General features: G+C 46.6%; 2 protein-coding genes across 2 annotated transcripts in view; one reads left to right on the top strand and one right to left on the bottom strand.

Annotated features, from left to right (window-relative positions):
• si:dkey-174m14.3 (uncharacterized protein LOC563117 homolog) overlaps positions 1-9,633 on the top strand; it is a 15,605-nt gene extending 5,972 nt beyond the window's left edge. Inside the window, exons 4-7 of the mRNA XM_053488607.1 lie at positions 1,166-1,232; positions 1,365-1,472; positions 5,675-5,755; positions 6,302-9,633. Of these exons, the coding sequence (XP_053344582.1) occupies positions 1,166-1,232; positions 1,365-1,472; positions 5,675-5,755; positions 6,302-7,561 (1,516 nt within the window). The 3' untranslated portion in view covers positions 7,562-9,633. The remainder of the gene's footprint in view (positions 1-1,165; positions 1,233-1,364; positions 1,473-5,674; positions 5,756-6,301) is intronic.
• Positions 9,634-10,279: 646 nt separating this feature from the next.
• On the bottom strand, positions 10,280-12,207 carry rdh14b (retinol dehydrogenase 14b). Its single transcript, XM_053488611.1, has 2 exons — positions 11,856-12,207; positions 10,280-11,065 (listed from the first exon to the last, which is right to left on the bottom strand). Exons 1-2 carry the CDS (start codon positions 12,204-12,206, stop codon positions 10,448-10,450), a joined length of 969 nt encoding a protein of 322 aa, XP_053344586.1. The 5' UTR covers position 12,207; the 3' UTR covers positions 10,280-10,447.
• Between the last annotated feature and the right edge of the window lie 7,530 nt (positions 12,208-19,737).

Raw genomic sequence — 19,737 nt, 5'->3', positions numbered from 1 at the left:
AGGGGGAGTGGGAAGTGGATAAGGGGGAGTGGGGAGTGGATAAGGGGGAGTGGGGAGTGGATAAGGGGGAATGGGGAGTGGATAAGGAGAAGTGGGGAGTGGATAAGGGGAAGTGGGGAGTGGATAAGGGGGAGTGGGGCGTGGATAAGGTGAAGGTGGTAAGTGGGTTTGGATAAGGGGGAATGGGAAGTGGATAAGGGGGAGTGGGGAGTGGATCAGGGGGAATGGGGAGTGGATAAGGAGGAGTGGGGAGTGGATAAAGGGGAGTGGGTAGTGGAGAGTGAATAAGGGGGAATGGGGAGTGAATAAGGGGGAGTGGGGAGTGGATAAGGGGGAGTAGGGAGTGGATAAGGGGGAGTGGGGCGTGGATAAGGTAAAGGTGGTAAGTTGGAGTGGATAAGGGGGAATGGGGAGTGGATAAGGGGGAGTAGGGAGTGGATAAGGGGGAGTGGGGAGTGGATAAGGGGGTGTGGGGTGTGGATAAGGTGAAGGTGGTAAGTTGGAGTGGATAAGGGGGAGTGGGGAGTGGATAAGGGGGAGTGGGGAGTGGATAAGGATGAGTGGGGAGTGGATAAGGGGGAGTAGGGAGTGGATAAGGGGGAGTGGGGCGTGGATAAGGTAAAGGTGGTAAGTTGGAGTGGATAAGGGGGAATGGGGAGTGGATAAGGGGGAGTAGGGAGTGGATAAGGGGGAGTGGGGAGTGGATAAAGGGAAGTGGGGTGTGGATAAGAGGGAGTGAGAAGTGGATAAGGGGCAGTGGGGTGTGGATAAAGGGGAGTGGGGAGTGGATAAGGGGAAATGTGGAGTGGATAAGGTGAAGGTGGTAAGTGGAAGTGGATAAGGGGGAGTGGGGAGTGGATAAGGGGGAGTGGGAAGTGGATAAGGGGGAGTGGGGAGTGGATAAGGGGGAGTGGGGAGTGGATAAGGGGGAGTGGGGAGTGGATAAGGGGGAGTGGGGCGTGGATAAGGGGGAGTGGGGCGTGGATAAGGGGAAGTGGGGAGTGGATAAGGGGGAGTGGGGCGTGGATAAGGGGGAGTGGGGCGTGGATAAGGGGGAATGGGAAGTGGATAAGGTGAAGGTGGTAAGTGGGAGTGGATAAGGGGGAGTGTGTGAGGTGGTATTGGAACACATACTGTACTGGATTTCTGACCTGCTTTATTACAGGATACAGAGCAGTTACTCAGCATTACAGAGGATTAATCAGGACCTGGAGGAGAAAATCCACCGGAGTGTGAGTGAAGCACACACAAACACACACACTTCACACACAAAACAGTGTGTGTTTTACCTGGTGTGTCTTTAATGTGTCTACTAATGACTCTCTGTGTGTGTGTGTGTGTGTGTGTGTGTGTGTGTGTTTTAGTCCCAGCACCATGACGATGAGAAGCGAGCGCTCAGTCATGAGATCATTGTCCTTAACACACACCTGATGGAGGCAAAGATCACCATAGAGAAGCTTAAGGAGGACAACGTAAGCACAGTGCAAGTCCACTTTCATTAAAGCCCTCTCACCTGTCCTCTCAATCGGGGGCGGAGCCACACCTGTTACAACTGGGCGGGGCACGACACTAATCTTTACCAATTAATGAAAAAATTTCCAGCAAATGACTGGTAATGTGGGGTTTTCCAGTTACTCCAGTTCACTCAGGATGAAATACTCACACACACACACACTGTCGCTGAGAAGTAACAGGTTTATTCATCACTTCATGCACTAACCGTCCAATCAGAACTCCATCATCTCATCACACACAACGTCTCATCGCACACAACGTCCCATCGCACACAGCGTCTCATCGCACACAGCGTCTCAATACACACGGCGTCTCAACACACACGGCGTCTCATCACGGCGTCTCATCACACACGGCGCTCATCACACACGGCATCTCAAATTCAAATTCAAATTTTATTTGTCACATACACAGTCATACACAGTACAAAATGTAGTGAAATGCTTATACGACTGCCATTGACCCTAAAAGAGAATTAAAGTTTACAAATAAGAAATAAATATGAATAAAAGAAATACGATAGAAAATTAAATAGAAAAATTAAATTAAACTAGGAAAAATAAAACTAAAAATAAAAATAGAAATATGATGTACATAAAAATAGAAATATACTGTACCGAGAAATATACTGTACTGGGTGTGCAAATATGCATAGAACAAAGTGTCTTTGTGCAGAGGTTATTAAAGTGACTTTGTGCACTGGTCCAGGATGTAAACGTAAACATGTAGTGTAGATATGAAGGAAGGTGTGTGTGTGTAATTGTCCATAGTGTCCATGGATGTAAAAAGATTGATTGATTTGGTCAATTATGAAAAGATTGTGTTAGTTCTGCATAGTGGTGTGGTTGTGGTTGAGAGACCTTATCGCCTGCGGGAAGAAGCTCCTCCTCAGTCTCTCCGTGTTGGCCTTCAGGGAGCGGAATCGCTTTCCAGACCGCAACAGAGTAAACAGTCCGTTATTGGGGTGGCTGAGGTCCTTCACGATCTTCCTGGCCTTGGTCAAGAACCGCTTGCTGTAGATCGAGTGCAGGTCAGGAAGCTCGATGCGGACGATGCGCTCAGCTGACCGCACCACCCTCTGTAGAGCTCGTCTGTCCTGCATGGTGCTGTTCCCGAACCAGGTCGTGATATTTCCCGTCAGGATGCTCTCTATGGTGCAGGGTTAGAAATTCCTGAGCACCTTGGAGGGCAGTCTAAAGTCTCTCAAGCGTCTGAGGTGGTAGAGACGCTCTCCACTGGGCTCCTGTTGATGACGGGGGTCTGGTAGTTCCTCACCTGCTTTGTACTGAAGTCCACTATCAGCTCCTTTGTCTTACTGACGTTCAGGAGGAGATTGTTTCTCTAACACCAGTTCTCCAGATTTCCAACCTTCTCCAAGTAGGCCGTCTCATCGTTGTTGGTGATCAGGCCCACCACGACAGTGTCGTCAGCAAACTTGATGACGGTGGTGGAGTTGGTAGTGGCCACGCAGTCATAGGTGTACAGAGAGTACAGCAGGGGGCTCAGAACACAACCCTGGGGGGCTCCAGTGCTGAGAGTGATGGAGGCTGAGACGTGTCCGCCCATCCTTACTGCCTGTGGTCTGCCAGTCAGAAAATTGGAGATCCACTGACACATGGATGAGCTGAGTCCCAGGTGCTCCAGCTTGGTGGTAAGTGTGGAGGGAATTATGGTATTAAATGCAGGACTGTAGTCGATGAAGAGCATTTTCACATAATTCCCCCTCCGAGTGTCCAGGTGAGTGAGAGATGTATGGAGGAGATGAGAGATTGCATCGTCCGTGGAACGGTTTGGACGATAAGCGAACTGTAGTGGGTCTAGTGTGTCTGGTAGTGAAGAGATGATGAAGTCTCTGACCAGGCGTTCAAAGCACTTCATCACTACTGAGGTGAGGGCTACAGGGCCATAGTCATTGAGGGAAGCAGGATGAGGTTTCTTTGGGACAGAAACAATAATAGACTCTTTGAAGCATGTGGGGATCACCGACTGAGATAAAGAGATGTTGAATATCTCAGTGAACACAGGTGCTAGCTGGTCTGCGCAGGCTCTGAGGATACGGCCTGAGATGCCGTCTGGTCCTGCTGCTTTCCTGGTTCTCACTCTCTTGAAGGCTCTCCTCACGTCATGCTCTGTGATGATGAACGCGCTTCTGGTGCTGGCAGTGACTTCCTGTCTGCAGCCGTTAGCATTAGCATCGCTAGCGTCTTTAGCTGCAGCCTCGAAGCGAGCATAGAAAGTGTTCAGCTCGTCTGCCAGAGACACGTCTGCATTTATCATACCGGATGTTGGTGCTTTATAATCCGTTATTGTCCTTAATCCCTGCCACAGGCTTCTAGAGTCAGTCTGTTGGAGTTGTGACTCTAGTTTCCTCCCGTAGAGCTGCTTCGCCTCTTTCACCGCCTTCCGGACGCTGTATGACGCAGCCTTGTACGGTTCCATGTCCCCCGACGCGAGTCCCGTGTTGTAGGCAGCGGTGCGAGATCTCAGAGCGTCGCGGATGGTTTTATCCACCCACGGCTTCTGGTTGGGAAACGTTTTAATAGTCTTTTTTTCCACGGTATCATCCGCTAGTTTCCCGATGAATCCCACAACCGCTTCCGTAACCACGCTGACGTCACCATTGGAGCTGTTTCTGAACATGTCCCAGTCTGCGTCATCGAGTGCGTCCTGTAACGCGGCCACCGATTGGTCCGTCCAGCGCGCAACCTCCCTCTGAACCGGAACTTCCTGTTTCAGCCTTTGTTTGTATTTTGGCATGAGGAAGATGGCAAGGGGTCGGATTTACCAAACGGTGGACAAGATTGTGCCTTGTAGCCGTCCTTGACCGTTGTATAGCAGTGGTTTAGTGTCCTTTCGGATAAATGGCGCTGATTATGACCGATGTAAACTCCCGAGGTAGATAAAAAGGACGACACATGATGGACAGTAGTTCCAGGTTTGGTGTGCAGGAGCGTGTGAGAGGAACAACGCTCGCGCTGTTGCACCAGCTGCTGTTCACCATTAAACACACGCCGCCTCCCCTTGACTTCCCCGAGTCCCGCGTCCTGTCCATGCGGTGGATGGCGTGGTCCGGCACGGCTGGGTTCAGCCATGTCTCGGTGAAGCAGAGGAGATTGCAGTCCCGAATGTCTCTCTGGAACTTTATCCTGGCCCTGAGGTCATCGAGCTTGTTCTCCAGTGACTGGACGTTGGCGAGCAGGATGCTAGGCAGAGGTGTGCGGTGTGCACGGGCTCTCAGCCTGTTCCTGACGCCGGCTCATTTCCCTCGAGGCCGCCGCTTCGCGTCGCATCCTTTGTTTTCCCTCAGGATCTCACTCGGCCAGCTCGGATCCGGAGTTAAAAACGTCGGATTGTGAGTACATTGTATACCAATAGAAACAAGAGTGTCTCTATCATAACTAATGTACTCCATGGTGGTAATTTGACTGGTTTTAAAACGCTGTAAACTAACTTAAAGAACAAAAACAAAGAAAAGGTGGTCGGAGCAGTCGTGACGGCAGCCGACCTCACCAGCGCCATCTTGGACATGGACATCATCGCACACGGCGTCTCATCGCACACAATGCTTCATCGCACATGGCGTCTTATCGCACACAACGCTTCATCGCACACGGCGTCTCATCACACACCGCGTCTCATCACACACAACGTCTCATCGCACACGGCGTCTCATCGCACACAGAGTCTCATCACACACGGCGTCTCATCACACACGGCGTCTCATCACACACAACGTCTCATCACACACAACGTCTCATCGCACACAACGTCTCATCACACACAACGTCTCATCGCACACAACGTCTAATCGCACACAACGTCTCATCGCACACAGAGTCTCATCGCACACGGCGTCTCATCACACACGGCGTCTCATCGCACACAGAGTCTCATCACACACGGCGTCTTATCACACACAACGTCTCATCGCACACAGCGTCTCATCGCACACAACGTCTCATCACACACGGCGTCTCAGCACATTATTATTATTATATTATTATTATTATTATTAATTATTTAAGTCTTCAGCTACTGGAAAATACACAGGTGCATTTACACGTGTGTGTTACTGGTTATGTATTTTTTTCCTCAATCTCTCAACATTTTTAAGTGTGTGTGTGTGTGTGTGTGTGTGTGTGTGTGTTGTGTTTTGTAGGATCTGTACAGGAAGGACTGCAACCTGGCAGCTCAGCTCCTGCAGTGTAATCAGTCTCAGTACAGAGCTCAGCTCTCTGAGGTGGGTTTATTATCTCTCTCCCTCTCTCTCTCACACACACACACACAGGATGCAGCTACAGGCAGATAGACAGATTGATTCAGTTTTATTATTAAAAACATCTTCCTCCGTGTTCCTCAGCGATCCTTCTCTTTTATCCCACTGCTGCTGAATCACACACACACACTCACACACACACACACACACACACACACAGAGCAGACGTCTCTGCTTATTATCAAACTCTGTAATTAGCCTGAAACGTCCCTCTAGCTAATTACATATGGTTTACTTTGCTGCTGTTGCCATGGAAACAGATGAACGCTGGAGAGCGGTGTAATAACGGAGTAATGCCTCAGGAGGGGCCATGAGTTTTATTTTTTATACACAGAGTTATTACTTATGTGATGGAAACAACAGTATCATTAACAGACATTTAAATATAAACCAACTTATTGTTTATTTCTTCTCTCTCCGTCTCTCTCTTCAACTCTCTCTCCGTCTCTCTCTCTCTCTCTCTCTCTCTCTCTTCGTCTCTCTCCGTCTCTCTCTCTCTCTGTGTCTCAGTTGCCGGCGGACTTTCTGGAGCGACTAAGTCTGCACATTGAGGATTCCTCCCCCATCTGTCGCTCGCCATATTCCGACCCCATTCCCTCCTCTGTGATGGCTAACGTTTTAGAGAAACCAGAGGAAGCATCGCGTTCCCCGAGTCCAACACGTCACGAGCTCCACGAGCCTCACGAGCACCCGGGCTTCCTGATCGGCACACCCGTGAGCGGAGACGAGCGTCTGGGTCTGGGTTTGAGGAGCGTGGCTAAGTGTGATGTTTACAGCAGCGACACGGCGCTGTACTGCCCAGACGAACGGCGTCGTGAGCGCAGGCCCAGTGTCGATCTGCACCGCTTCCCTCATTTCAACACCTCTGTAGGTGGAGCCTCCAGTTCTTACTCCAGTTTCAGTGGAGGCGGGTCTGAAGAAAAAGGCGCAGAGCCTCCATACAGCACCACCTCCTCGCCTCAGCACCACGGTATCTACATGGAGTGGCGGGACGGCATTGAGTATGAGCACAAAAGTGACGATTCGTGGGAAAGAGAAAGTCCGAGTGCCTTCAGTGCGTCTCACGCTTACCAAAACGGCGGCTCGCCTCTCTACAGTGGTGCGATGTCGTGCTATAGTGAACCATATGAGCCCCTCCCACCATCCACCTCCCCCAGCGTCAACTACGGTGACAGTCGGCGTGGCAGTGCACTAGTGCCGGAAGAGGAGGAGGAGCCAGAGGAGGAGCAGGAGGTGCTGATCGGCCGATGGAGGCGGTTGAGTGTAGAGGATGTCACCGCTCACTCGTTCTGCAGCGCTGGACGCGCTTCCCCATACAGCTTCTCCGAGCAGCACTTCTCCGTCCGACCTGCAAAGATCCGGCTCGGCCCTCTTTACAGCAGCTTTCAGGAAGGAAGTGACGCCTATCGGCACCACGGGGCCGCCATGCTGGATGCGTTCTCCAGTACAGATCTCCGGAATACACACTTGTACAGCACAGAGGATGAGACCCAGGAGGTGGAGCAGCAGGTGGCTGGACTTGAGCAAGAATATGAGGATGAGGAGGTGGACGTGAGTCCTAACAGCTCCAATGAGTCACTGGAAATTGGATCTATGGAAATTGGTGCTGAGCTGCAGTCGTTTCAGCAGGACCGGATCAGCGCTTCTCCTCAGGAACCGAGTTCTTCTCCGACTCAAGCAGCATCACAGTACCAAACGTTCACCAGTCTGGGCCTAACGAGGAAGGACAGCCTAACAAAAGCGCAGCTCTATGGGACTCTGCTCAACTGAGCACCCTGTAAGGACCCAGGTTCCTAAAGTACACTGGAAATGTTATTTAGCACAGGACAAAATGTTTACTTTATAAGGAGGGCCTCAGCGGAGCTCAGCTCCATTTTAATCATCTGAGGACCCAATTTTACTTTATACAGTTCGGGCCACATGTCTGAGTGTGCTACTGAGAACCATTTTAATGCGTGTCATAGATATTGTTTATACTGATATCAGATATCAGCCCAAGAAATGTTGTTATAAAGACTAGGGCAGCAGCTTAACCACTGTAGCACAACAGCTAGCATGGACACACACTACCACTTTATACTTTTATCACATGCCATTACCTGAATGGATTGTCTTACACTGTCTGGCCAAGAAGTCACACTAGCTTTTATCTTTGATTACAGCACAAAATGTGTTGTGCAGCTCATGTGTGAGAATGATTTCTCACGCCAATTTTTAACAGTCTGAATCCTGGAGTATGCCAGGTCCATCAGGTGGACCATATAAGGTCCAAGATTTGATAACCTGGTCATTCAGTATATTCAGGTTGTCAGCTGACTTAATTTTGATGCTGTTACTAAGCCTATGCCAATATAATCATTCTTTAAAGATTGCAATAAGACATTATGGCTAGAACTAAGCCTCATGCTTGGTATTTCTGAGAATGAGAAATATTAGATAATTTTCCTTTATTTTAAAGAGAAAGTCCGAGTATTTTTGCACAGGAGGTCTGGTTAAACATGCTCACATCTCACTGATATATTAATTGATAATATTTTGCTCAACAGTCTTTAGCTTTGATTTGGTGGCCAATTGTAAAAATGATTCTTTCACAATTCTTTCATAACATCATGGAAGAAGAAACCCTCCATAGATGTGATCCTCTGGTGGTTCAGTACATTCAGGTGGTCAGCTGACTTCATTTTATTGCCCCATAACGTTACTGAGTCTAGACCTGAGTAACTGATCAACCCCAGATTATAACACTGTCTCCAGAGGCTTGTACAGTGGACACTATGCATGATGGGAGCATCGCTTCATGTGCTTCCCTTCTCACCCTGACACGCCCATCACTCTGGAATAGACTCACGATTCATAGTCCGATCTCCTTAGTTGTTGTCTTTGCTTCATGCAGGCCTTTCTTGCCCTGTGACTGTTTTTGGCCAGGCGGTAATTATGTATTAATTAACATATTTAGTTAGGTCACTAATATTAAATGTTTATTTAACTGCTGTTTAACTGTTTAAACTTGGGAAGGGGGGTGGTCAAGGGTGGAGAGAACCCTGAGGACGACTTCTTTTTTTCTCTAGGTATAAAATCTATGTCAGTGAATCAGATCGTGACTAAGTGCTCCAGAACGATGTCAGTCTAATATTATCCAATCAGAGGATCTCTCAGTGGTGCACTCAGACTTATTTTCTGATCCGACTCTGTGTTTTCCTCTCTGTGTTTTTGCTCAGTGGTGTTTTTCTACAGTGGAGATGAAGTCATGATGATGTTCTGTGATTGATATGAAGCTCGGATGTTTCTACAGCAGATTTAATGCTTGTGAATGCTGCTTATTTACTTCACAAGATTTTTCAAGTGCTGCTTGCTGCAGAAATAGGGGGCGGAGTCAGACCTGAGCCAGCGTCTCCTATCTGAGTGGAGGTACAAGTCCAGGGGGTGGAGTCAGCATTCAGGATGTATTAGTGTGTTGGAGATCATCTCATGGAGTTAGCGGTAAAGGGTTGTAGGAGGAGTTGGCTTAGGTCTAGCTCCACCCACTGCACTACTGCAGTGAGCACTATCTCAGTTTTTTGAAAAAAAAAATGTTTTTTGAAATTGTGATTTGATACCCGGTGTGTGGTGTGGTGTGAGGTTTGAGATCTGAAAAGCTTTACAGCACAGAGAAGGTTGGAGCAACATGCTAACTTTGCGATTGAAAATGAAATTCTCTTTTATCCCTGTCCGTATTGTTCAGTTTATGAGAGATGAATGAAACTCTGACTAGAGGAAATGAGTCTTTATAAGCTACCACTGCTGATCAGCCACAACAAGCCCCAGATTAACAGCAGACAGATATCTCACCCTACTTCCAAATTGCTAGCAAATGTTAGGAAGAGTGCTCCGCTAACTAGCCTGTTAGCTAATGGGCTAATTAGCAGTTAGCTCATGAGATTAGCACTAATTCCTGATACACTGCTCACAGCGTGTTACATAACACACACACACACACACACACACACACAGCAAGAATACACACTATATATACACTCCTGCAAGGAAGAGTGTGTGTTATAGTGCTTGCGGCAGCACTTTAACAGTTTCAGAACCACGCCCCCTGCTCCTGATTGGCTAATGTACCGGTTCATTTTGGTGTTTGAGTTTCTGATTGGATTTTTCTCTCTGTGTCTCGGCTCCTCTACCTCACTGACGCTCCGCTGTTCCTGTCCCTCTGTAATCAGACACACCGTCATGCATGAGCCTCCCGAACCCCGCCCCTGTTCACCCTTCTGTAATAAAGCACAACTACTACACCAGACCTGTCTCACTCTCATGTCTGTCTGCTGCTTCTCCTCTCTCTCTTTTTCTCTATTGCAGTAGAGTTTAGTATTATGGGATGTCATTGTAGTCAAGCAATCATGTGTGCATCATCATAATTTTAATACAGTAATTTTATTAATATTTAACGTTTCTCACAAATCCCCCCCCCCCCCTCGCACTTCAGGACACTCGGTCACATGTAGGTTTATAAAAACAACAGGTTTATTAAGCAACAGTCTGAGTGTTACTGCTTTGGGGGGGGGGATAGAGGGGGCCAGAAGGGAGAAGGAGGTTTGGGGGGTTTAATAATTTATATGTGTTTCATTAGAAGCAGACAAAAATTATCAACACATTTAACCAACGAGGAATGGCTCAGCCCTTCATCCCGACCATGGTCTCACTCAGGTCCCATAGCTGCTTTGCCGTATCATCGTCCGTGGCTTTGGGCAGGAGCGCTTCCTCCTGACAGTTGGAGAAGAACTTCCCTGACACGTTAGCCACAACAGGAGAGCACGCGAGATGTAGCAGTGTCGTAGCCCCCGCTTCTGGACTCTTAAAGAACAGCCATGACACCAGGAAGAGGAGGGGCTTCAGCAGGAAGTGGACCCGGACATGGCGGCCCAGGTTGGTCCTGACCATCCCAGGTGAGAGGGAGTTCACGGTCACGCCCCGCCCCTCAAGTCTCCTTGCTAACTCGTGTGTGAACAGGAGGTTAGCTAGTTTACTCTGGCTGTAGCAGAAGGCCGGGTCGTAGCTGCGCTCGCTGTTTATGTCATCGAATCGGATGCTGCCATGTTTGTAAAGTTTGGAGGAGACGACGAGGATGCGACTGGGGGCAGAGCGCACCATCAGCTCTGTCAGCAGGTTGGTTAACAGGAAGTGAGCCAGATGGTTCACGCCCAACTGCATCTCAAATCCATCCTCCGTTTTAGAGTACGGGCAGCGGAACACACCCGCGTTGTTAATCAACACATCGAGCTTCGGCTCCTCCTACAACACACACACACACACACAGAGCATGGATTATTCAGTTCTTCAGACAGCCTAATCAAATCAAATCAGCTAGCAGCTAATCCTGCATGGGATCAATTGGAAGGTAACGTGTGTGAAAGTGGGCGGAGCGGGCGATCGTTCTGGCCAGTGATTGGTTAAAGACCATGGTTACAGAATCCTCCCCTGGATTAACAACTGGGATTTTGGATAAAAGCTCAAACTGTATCCCAGATCCTCACTAGGTGATGGACGTGCTGCTATGTACATTGATAGCACACACACACACACACACACACACACACAGAAATACACGATGGTGACGCTCTAGCTCCACCTACTGGTATGCACACTGAGAATACACTCAAATAAGAACAATGTTGCTAGGCAACAGGGAGACATGAACTCCATCAGCATGGAGATGTTCAGTGTCTCAGGATCTTATAAATTAATTCATTTTAAATGTACATTACTGTAGTGTATATATTATATATTAAACTTCTGCTCATCCGTTCAGTAGATAATTAATAACCGTGTAAACACTCTTACAAAATAAATCAGTTCCTCTATAGGTGTGTGTGTGGGGGGGAGTAAATCTCTCTCTCTCATTGGCTCTCCGGTTCTTCAAGCGCGGAAATAAATCTAACCAATCAGAAGACAGGAAGCCTGACTTAAACACACACACACACACCGTGGGGAGTCTGTATTTAAAATGTGTTAATTGTTTATTATTACTTTGACCAGTAATAATAATATATAATCACACACACACACACACACACACACACACCTCGGTGATTTCCCGGCAGAACTCGCGCACGGATCTCAGTGACGTCAGCTCCACGTGTTTGATGATCAGCGCGCCGTCACTCGGTCCTGCGCATGCGCGGATCTCCGCGGCCGCCCGTTCCGCTCTCGCGCGGTCTCGGCACGCCATGATGACCCGCGCGTGCAGCCGGTACAGCTCCGCCGCCGCCGCCTTACCGATCCCGCTGCTCGCGCCCGTCACCAGCACCGTTTTCCCGCGCATTATACCGGCGCCGAGGCAGAGAGCGCGCGCGCGTCTGCAGAAGAGCGTCCGCGCCACCAGGACCGCCCCCCCTCCCCCCAGCAGGACCGCGAGCAGCACCGCGCCGGACATCTCACACACACACACACACTCTGGGACTGCACTACACACAATCCTCTGCGCCGCCATTGCGTCACTTCCGCCCCCACCGCGTGCCGAGCCGGAAGTGACATTTTTCGCTTCTTTTAAAAGAACTGTACTGACAGTCAAGTCGCTTTTATAGTCACATGACGTTACTGGTGCACTGGTACAGAACATGTGGGTCTGATGTGTAAACTACACACGCAGTAGTGATGTAGAATTATAGGAATAAATATACATATGGATAATACAGTAGTATAAATATTGTGCAAGTATTATTGGAAAAAAATGAGTACAAGTATACATATATACACATACAAAATATACTCACATATACACACATATATACAGTGGTGAAAAACTATTTGCCCCCCTCCTGATTTCTTATTCTTTTGCATGTTTGTCACACTTAAATGTTTCTGCTCATCAAAAACCGTTAACTATTAGTCAAAGATAACACAAGTAAACACAAATGCAGTTTTTAAATGATGGTTTTTATTATTTAGGGAGAAAAAAAAAATCCAAACCTTGTGTGAAAAAGTAATTGCCCCCTGAACCTAATAACTGGTTGGGCCACCCTTAGCAGCAATAACTGCAATCAAGCGTTTGCGATAACTTGCAACGAGTCTTTTACAGCGCTCTGGAGGAATTTTGGCAAATAGAAGGGGGCAAATAGTTTTTCACACCACTGTATGTATATATATATATATATATATATATATATATATATATATTTATATATATATACATATATATACACAGAATATACTCACATATACAAATCTATCATGAAAAAAAGGAGATTAACTGAAGAAAATTTTTCATACAATTTCCTTTTGCGATTATTAAAGTACTTTTAATTCTTGGGAATCGTACCGTCTCAGACCGTTAGCCCCTACAGCGGATAGTGAGGACAGCAGAGAAGATCATCAGGGTCTCGTCCCTCTGTTGAAGACATCTACACCAAACACTGCATCCACAAAGACACCAGCATTGTGGTTGATCAGGCCCAAAAATAATCGTGGACACACACTCTAGATTTACTCATCATTAAGGGTCTAAACATCTCATTCATTATTATAAAGGACGTAGCACTATCTGATCACTTCTGTATTTTCTTTGATATTTCTTTGACTCCACACCCTCCTTTCAGCCTCACATTAAACCTGTCACTAAATCTGCATTCTTTCATTTACGCCGCATTGTCCAACTGCGTCCTTTTATTAGTACCAAAGATGCTGAAACTGTCATTAATGCATTCGTCTCATCAGGCCTTGATTCTGTAATGCCCTTTTAATTGGTCTACCTGCCAGCTCCATCTCCAGATTACAATATATTCAAAACTCTGCGGCTAAAAAACTCACTCACACCAAACGCTCTGCTCATATAACCCCTATCCTGTCTGACCTCCATTGGCTCCCAGTTGCCTACCGTATCAAATTCTAAATTCTTCTCCTTGTTTTCAAATCTATACATGGCTTAGCTCCCACTAGTCTGCTTGCCCCCTACATTCCGACTCGTTCACTACGCTCCTCCGATTCTGGTTTCTTTGCTGTCCCTCTGTACCGCGTCTCTTCAATGGGCGGCAGATCATTTAGTGTTATCGCTCCCAAACTCTGGAACTCTCTACCTCACTCTCTCCGTTCTGTTAATAACATCTCAGTATTTAAATCTCTACTCAAAACTCATTTGTTTACCGAATGTTACACTTCAATCCACCTGTCCTCTGCATGTTTTTTTTTGTCTGTTTGTGGATTTAATTGTTTTCTACTCACTAAGTGTCCTTGAGCTCTGGAATGGCGCTATATAAATAAAAATTATTATTAATATTATTAATATTATTCTTAAAATCTGTAATATTTTAAGGGCTATTAATGCATCAAGTTATGCAGAGGTTAGAAAAACGTAAACAAAACCTCACAAAACAGTTACTATGTCTCTCTTTTAAGCAATTGATAGCAAAATCCTGGGAGAAACAGCACAGCACCTCAAATTATCAACCTGCGACCTCGACACACTTCCCACATCTTTTCTCAAAAGTGTGTTTATCTGTTTAGAAGCAGATCTTTTAGAAGTGGTGAACACCTCGCTTCTCTCTGGGACTTTTCCAAACTTTCTGAAAACCACAGTAAAGCTACATCTGAAAAAGAGCAATCATGATAATACGATATTGAAAAACTACAGACCAATATCAAATCTTTCTTTTATAAGTAAGACTATTGAAAAGGTTGTATAGACTCAATTCTTGCACCGCTCCTGTTTAGCCTGTATATGCTCCCACTTAGTCAGAACCAAATTGCCTATCACAGCTATGCTGATGATACCCAGCTTTACCTAGCCTTATCTCCAAATGATTATAGCCCCACAGACTCCCTCTGCAAATGCATTGATCAAATTAACAGTTGGATGTGTCAGAATCTTCTTCAGTTAAATAAGGAGAAAACTGAAGTCATTGCATTTGGAAACAAAGATGAAGGTCTGAAGGTAAATGCGTACCTTCACTCTAGGAGTCACTAAGTCAAGAATCTTGGGGTTTTTAAAACCGGCAAAATTACCACCATGGGGTACATTAGTTATGATAGAGACACTCTTGTTTCTATTGGTATACAATGTACTCACAATTCGACGTTTTTAACTCCGGATCCGAGCTGGCCGAGTGAGATCCTGAGGGACAACAAAGGACGCGACGCGAAGCGGCGGCCTCGAGGGAAACGAGCCGGTGTCAGGAACAGGCTGAGAGCCCGTGCACACCGCACACCTCTGCCTAGCATCCTGCTCGCCAACGTCCAGTCACTGGAGAACAAGCTCGATGACCTCAGGGCCAGGATAAAGTTCCAGAGAGACATTCGGGACTGCAATCTCCTCTGCTTCACCGAGACATGGCTGAACCCAGCGGTGCCGGACCACGCCATCCAGCCGGCCGAGTTCTTCTCGGTTCACCGCATGGACAGGACGCGGGACTCGGGGAAGTCAAGGGGAGGCGGCGTGTGTTTAATGGTGAACAGCAGCTGGTGCAACAGCGCGAGCGTTGTTCCTCTCACACGCTCCTGCACACCAAACCTGGAACTACTGTCCATCATGTGTCGTCCTTTTTACCTTCCTCGGGAGTTTACCTCGGTCATAATCAGCGCCGTTTATATTCCACCACAAGCGGACACGGACACTGCCTTATGCGAGCTGCATGAGGCACTCACACAACAACAAACACAACACCGGGACGCTGCGCTTATTGTGGCGGGGGACTTTAATAGTGCCAACCTCAAACGTGCAGCGCCAAACTTTTATCAGCACATCACCTGCCCCACCAGGGGCGAAAGGACACTGGACCACTGTTACACTACAGTCAAGGACGGCTACAAGGCACAATCTTGCCCACCGTTTGGTAAATCCGACCACGCCGCCATCTTCCTCATGCCAAAATACAAACAAAGGCTGAAACAGGAAGTTCCGGTTCAGAGGAAGGTCGCGCGCTGGACGGACCAATCGGTGGCCGCGTTACAGGACGCACTCGATGACGCAGACTGGGACATGTTCAGAAACAGCTCCGATGGTGACGTCAGTGTGTTTACGGAAGCGGTTGTGGGATTCATCGGGAAACTAGCGGATGACCCCGTAGAAAAAAAGACTATTAAAACGTTTCCCAACCAGAAGCAGTGGGTGGATAAAACCATCCGCGACGCTCTGAGATCTCGCACCGCTGCCTACAACACGGGACTCGCGTCGGGGGACATGGAACCGTACAAGGCTGCGTCATACAGCGTCCGGAAGGCGGTGAAAGAGGCGAAGCAGCGCTACGGGAGGAAACTAGAGTCACAACTCCAACAGAGTGACTCTAGAAGCCTGTGGCAGGGACTAAGGACAATAACGGATTATAAAGCACCAACATCCGGTATGATAAACGCAGACGTGTCTCTGGCAGACGAGCTGAACACTTTCTATGCTCGCTTCGAGGCTGCAGCTAAAGACGCTAGCGATGCTAATGCTAGCGGCGCTAACGGCTGCAGACAGGAAGTCACTGCCAGCACCGGAAGCGCGTTCATCATCACCGAGCATGACGTGAGGAGAGCCTTCAAGAGAGTGAACACCAGGAAAGCAGCAGGACCAGACGGCATCTCAGGCCGCATTCTCAGAGCCTGCGCAGACCAGCTAGCACCTGTGTTCACTGAGATATTTAACATCTCTTTATCTCAGTCGGTGATCCCCACATGCTTCAAAGAATCCATCATTGTTCCTGTCCCAAAGAAACCTCATCCTGCTTCCCTCAATGATTATCGCCCTGTAGCCCTCACCTCAGTAGTGATGAAGTGCTTTGAACGCCTGGTCAGAGACTTCATCATCTCTTCACTACCAGACACACTCGACCCACTACAGTTCGCTTATCGTCCAAACCGTTCCACGGACGATGCAATCTCTCATCTCCTCCATACATCTCTCACTCACCTGGACACTCGGAGGGGGAATTATGTGAAAATGCTCTTCATCGACTACAGTTCTGCATTTAATACCATAATTCCCTCCACACTTACCACCAAGCTGGAGCACCTGGGACTCAGCTCATCCATGTGTCAGTGGATCTCCAATTTTCTGACTGGCAGACCACAGGCAGTAAGGATGGGCGGACATGTCTCAGCCTCCCTCACTCTCAGCACTGGAGCCCCCCAGGGTTGTGTTCTGAGCCCCCTGTTGTACTCTCTGTACACCCACGACTGCGTGGCCACTACCAGCTCCTCCACCATCATCAAGTTTGCTGACGACACTGTTGTGGTGGGCCTGATCACGAACAACGATGAGACGGCCTACCTGGAGGAGGTTGGAAATCTGGAGAACTGGTGCCAGAGAAACAATCTCCTCCTGAACGTCAGTAAGACAAAGGAGCTGATAGTGGACTTCAGTACAAAGCAGGTGAGGAACTACCAGACCCCCGTCATCAACAGGAGCCCAGTGGAGAGAGTGGACAGCTTCAGATACCTTGGTATTCACATCACGCAGGACCTGGCATGGTCCTGTCACATAAACACCGTGGTAAAAAAGGCCCGGCAGCGTCTCTACCACCTCAGACGCTTGAGAGACTTTAGACTGCCCTCCAAGGTGCTCAGGAATTTCTACTCCTGCACCATAGAGAGCATCCTGACGGGAAATATCACGACCTGGTTCGGGAACAGCACCATGCAGGACAGACGAGCTCTACAGAGGGTGGTGCGGTCAGCTGAGCGCATCATCCGCATCGAGCTCCCTGACCTGCACTCGATCTACAGCAAGCGGTGCTTGACCAAGGCCAGGAAGATCGTGAAGGACCTCAGTCACCCCAATAACGGACTGTTTACTCTGTTGCGGTCTGGGAAGCGATTCCGCTCCTTGAAGACCAACACAGAGAGACTAAGGAGGAGCTTCTTCCCGCAGGCGATAAGGTCACTCAACCACAACCACGAACTAACACAATCTTTCCATAATTGATCAAATCTATCAATCCTTTTACATCCATGAACACTATGGACAATTACACGCTCACCTTCCCTCATATCTACACTACATTTTGTACATCTACATCCTGGACCATTGCACAAAGACACTTTAATAACTTTGCACACCTACCTTCACAACTACACTACATGTTTACGTTTACATCCTGGACCAGTGCACAAAGACACTTTAATAACCTCTGCACAAAGACACTTTCTTCTATGCATATTTGCACACCAGTACAGTATATTTCAATTTGTACAGTATATTTCTATTTTTATGCACATCATATTTCTATGTACAGTATATTTCTATTTTTATGCATATCATATTTCTATTTTTATTTTTAGTTCCATTTTTTTCTAGCACATTTCTATTTTTATTTTTAGTTCTATTTTTTCCTAGTTTAATTTAATTTTTTTATTTAATTTTTTATCGTATTCTTTTATTTATATTTATTTCTTATTTGTAAACTTTAATTCTCTTTTAGGGTCAATAGCAGTCGTATAATACATTTCACTACATTTCGTACTGTGTATGTTTGTGTATGTGACAAATAAAATTTTAATTTGAATTTGAATTTGAATTTACTTGTTTATTGTTAGATTTTAAATGAAGATGAAGTGTGTGTCCAAGCTAAGTTTTAAGCTAAGAGAAGAAGAGTTATTTCTTGTTGTGTCCGCCGCACCTTGATACACTTACCAGTCCAGGTTAGATCGACCGGGAGAGACAAACACACACAAAGAGAGCACATTTAAACAGTGCTACGTCCCGAACATCAAAAGAACCATCGGTAACATGTCAGTCATAGAGAGACCCGGAGACAGACAGGTGAGAGGAGATGCATTTACATTCTCCTGATTAAACTAAAGGGTTCTAGAGGACAGGAGCCATTTGGATGTCTCCTCGTCTGGATACAGGATATAGAAGGTGTTACCACAGAAGGCATGAGGAAGCACAGTGGGGGGTCTGTTCTCAGAGCACAGGAATCTTATTATTAGATTATAGTGTCTTACAGTATTATAAAACCTTACATTTATAAATCACTTAATGGCCTAGGACCTAAATACATTACAGATCTGCTCACTGAATATAACCGTAACAGACTCTCAGATCGTCAGGATCGAGTCAGTTATACCAAGGGTTCACACTAAACATTTTATTTTAACTGTTTTATTTTAAATCAAATTTTAAATTGTTTAAAAAGTTTTATTGCTGTAATGATTTTCTATTTCATTTTACCATCAAACTATTGTGCACACCAACCTGTCATTGCTCTTTTGCACAAGATTCATTACTTGTTAATTTGCACATCTTTGCTGCTACTTACAAGGAACGTTTACTGTTTACTGTTTACTGTTTCTCCTCCCACGAGCTTCAACTCACCACCCCATTAACACTAAGTACTGTAATGTCATGTCGCGTTGTCACTGTGTTGTTCTTGTTTGCACGCTTGCATGTGCACTTTATGTTGTGTCTTTTGTATAAAAATGTCTGTCTTGTCTCAGCTAGTCAGCTAATAAGTTTCGTAGTTAGTTAGCTAGCTAGGTTCTGTTAAATTGTGTTTATTGATGTTGTATGTACTGTAGCACCTCGGTCCTGGATCTACCCATCATCACGTCACACCAGTGAGTCAAACCAGCTGCTCTAGTTACTCAACTATTTTTGTATTTTTGCAATAATAAAGTGCTTGTTTACAGAACTTTGATAGTTTTAATGTTTTAATGTTATATTTTATTAATTTAATGAGTCCATCAAGGCTTTACATGCTATTGCTTTCACAGCAGCTTTTATATCACTGTGATTTAGTTTTAATAATATTCATGGGATTTATTATGTTTAAAATAAAACTGAATTCCCGGCTTCAGGGGTTTTTCTGTGAGACGTAAAGAGACGGACGCTGAGACACTTTCTGCTTCAGTCAGAGAGACGAACAGAGCTCTAACTAACACAGAATGTTTCATCTGTCAGTAACGTTAACATTTTAATAATAATTTAATCTTCACATAATAAAAAACTTCAGGAGAAGAAAAAGCAGTATGTAAAAGTTTATTATTAGCAT

The sequence above is a fragment of the Clarias gariepinus genome, chromosome 27, assembly GCF_024256425.1.
Source record: "Clarias gariepinus isolate MV-2021 ecotype Netherlands chromosome 27, CGAR_prim_01v2, whole genome shotgun sequence".
NCBI classification, from domain to species: domain Eukaryota; kingdom Metazoa; phylum Chordata; class Actinopteri; order Siluriformes; family Clariidae; genus Clarias; species Clarias gariepinus.
Note: the sequence above shows the minus strand (reverse complement) of the source record. Positions and strands in the feature narration are given on the sequence as shown.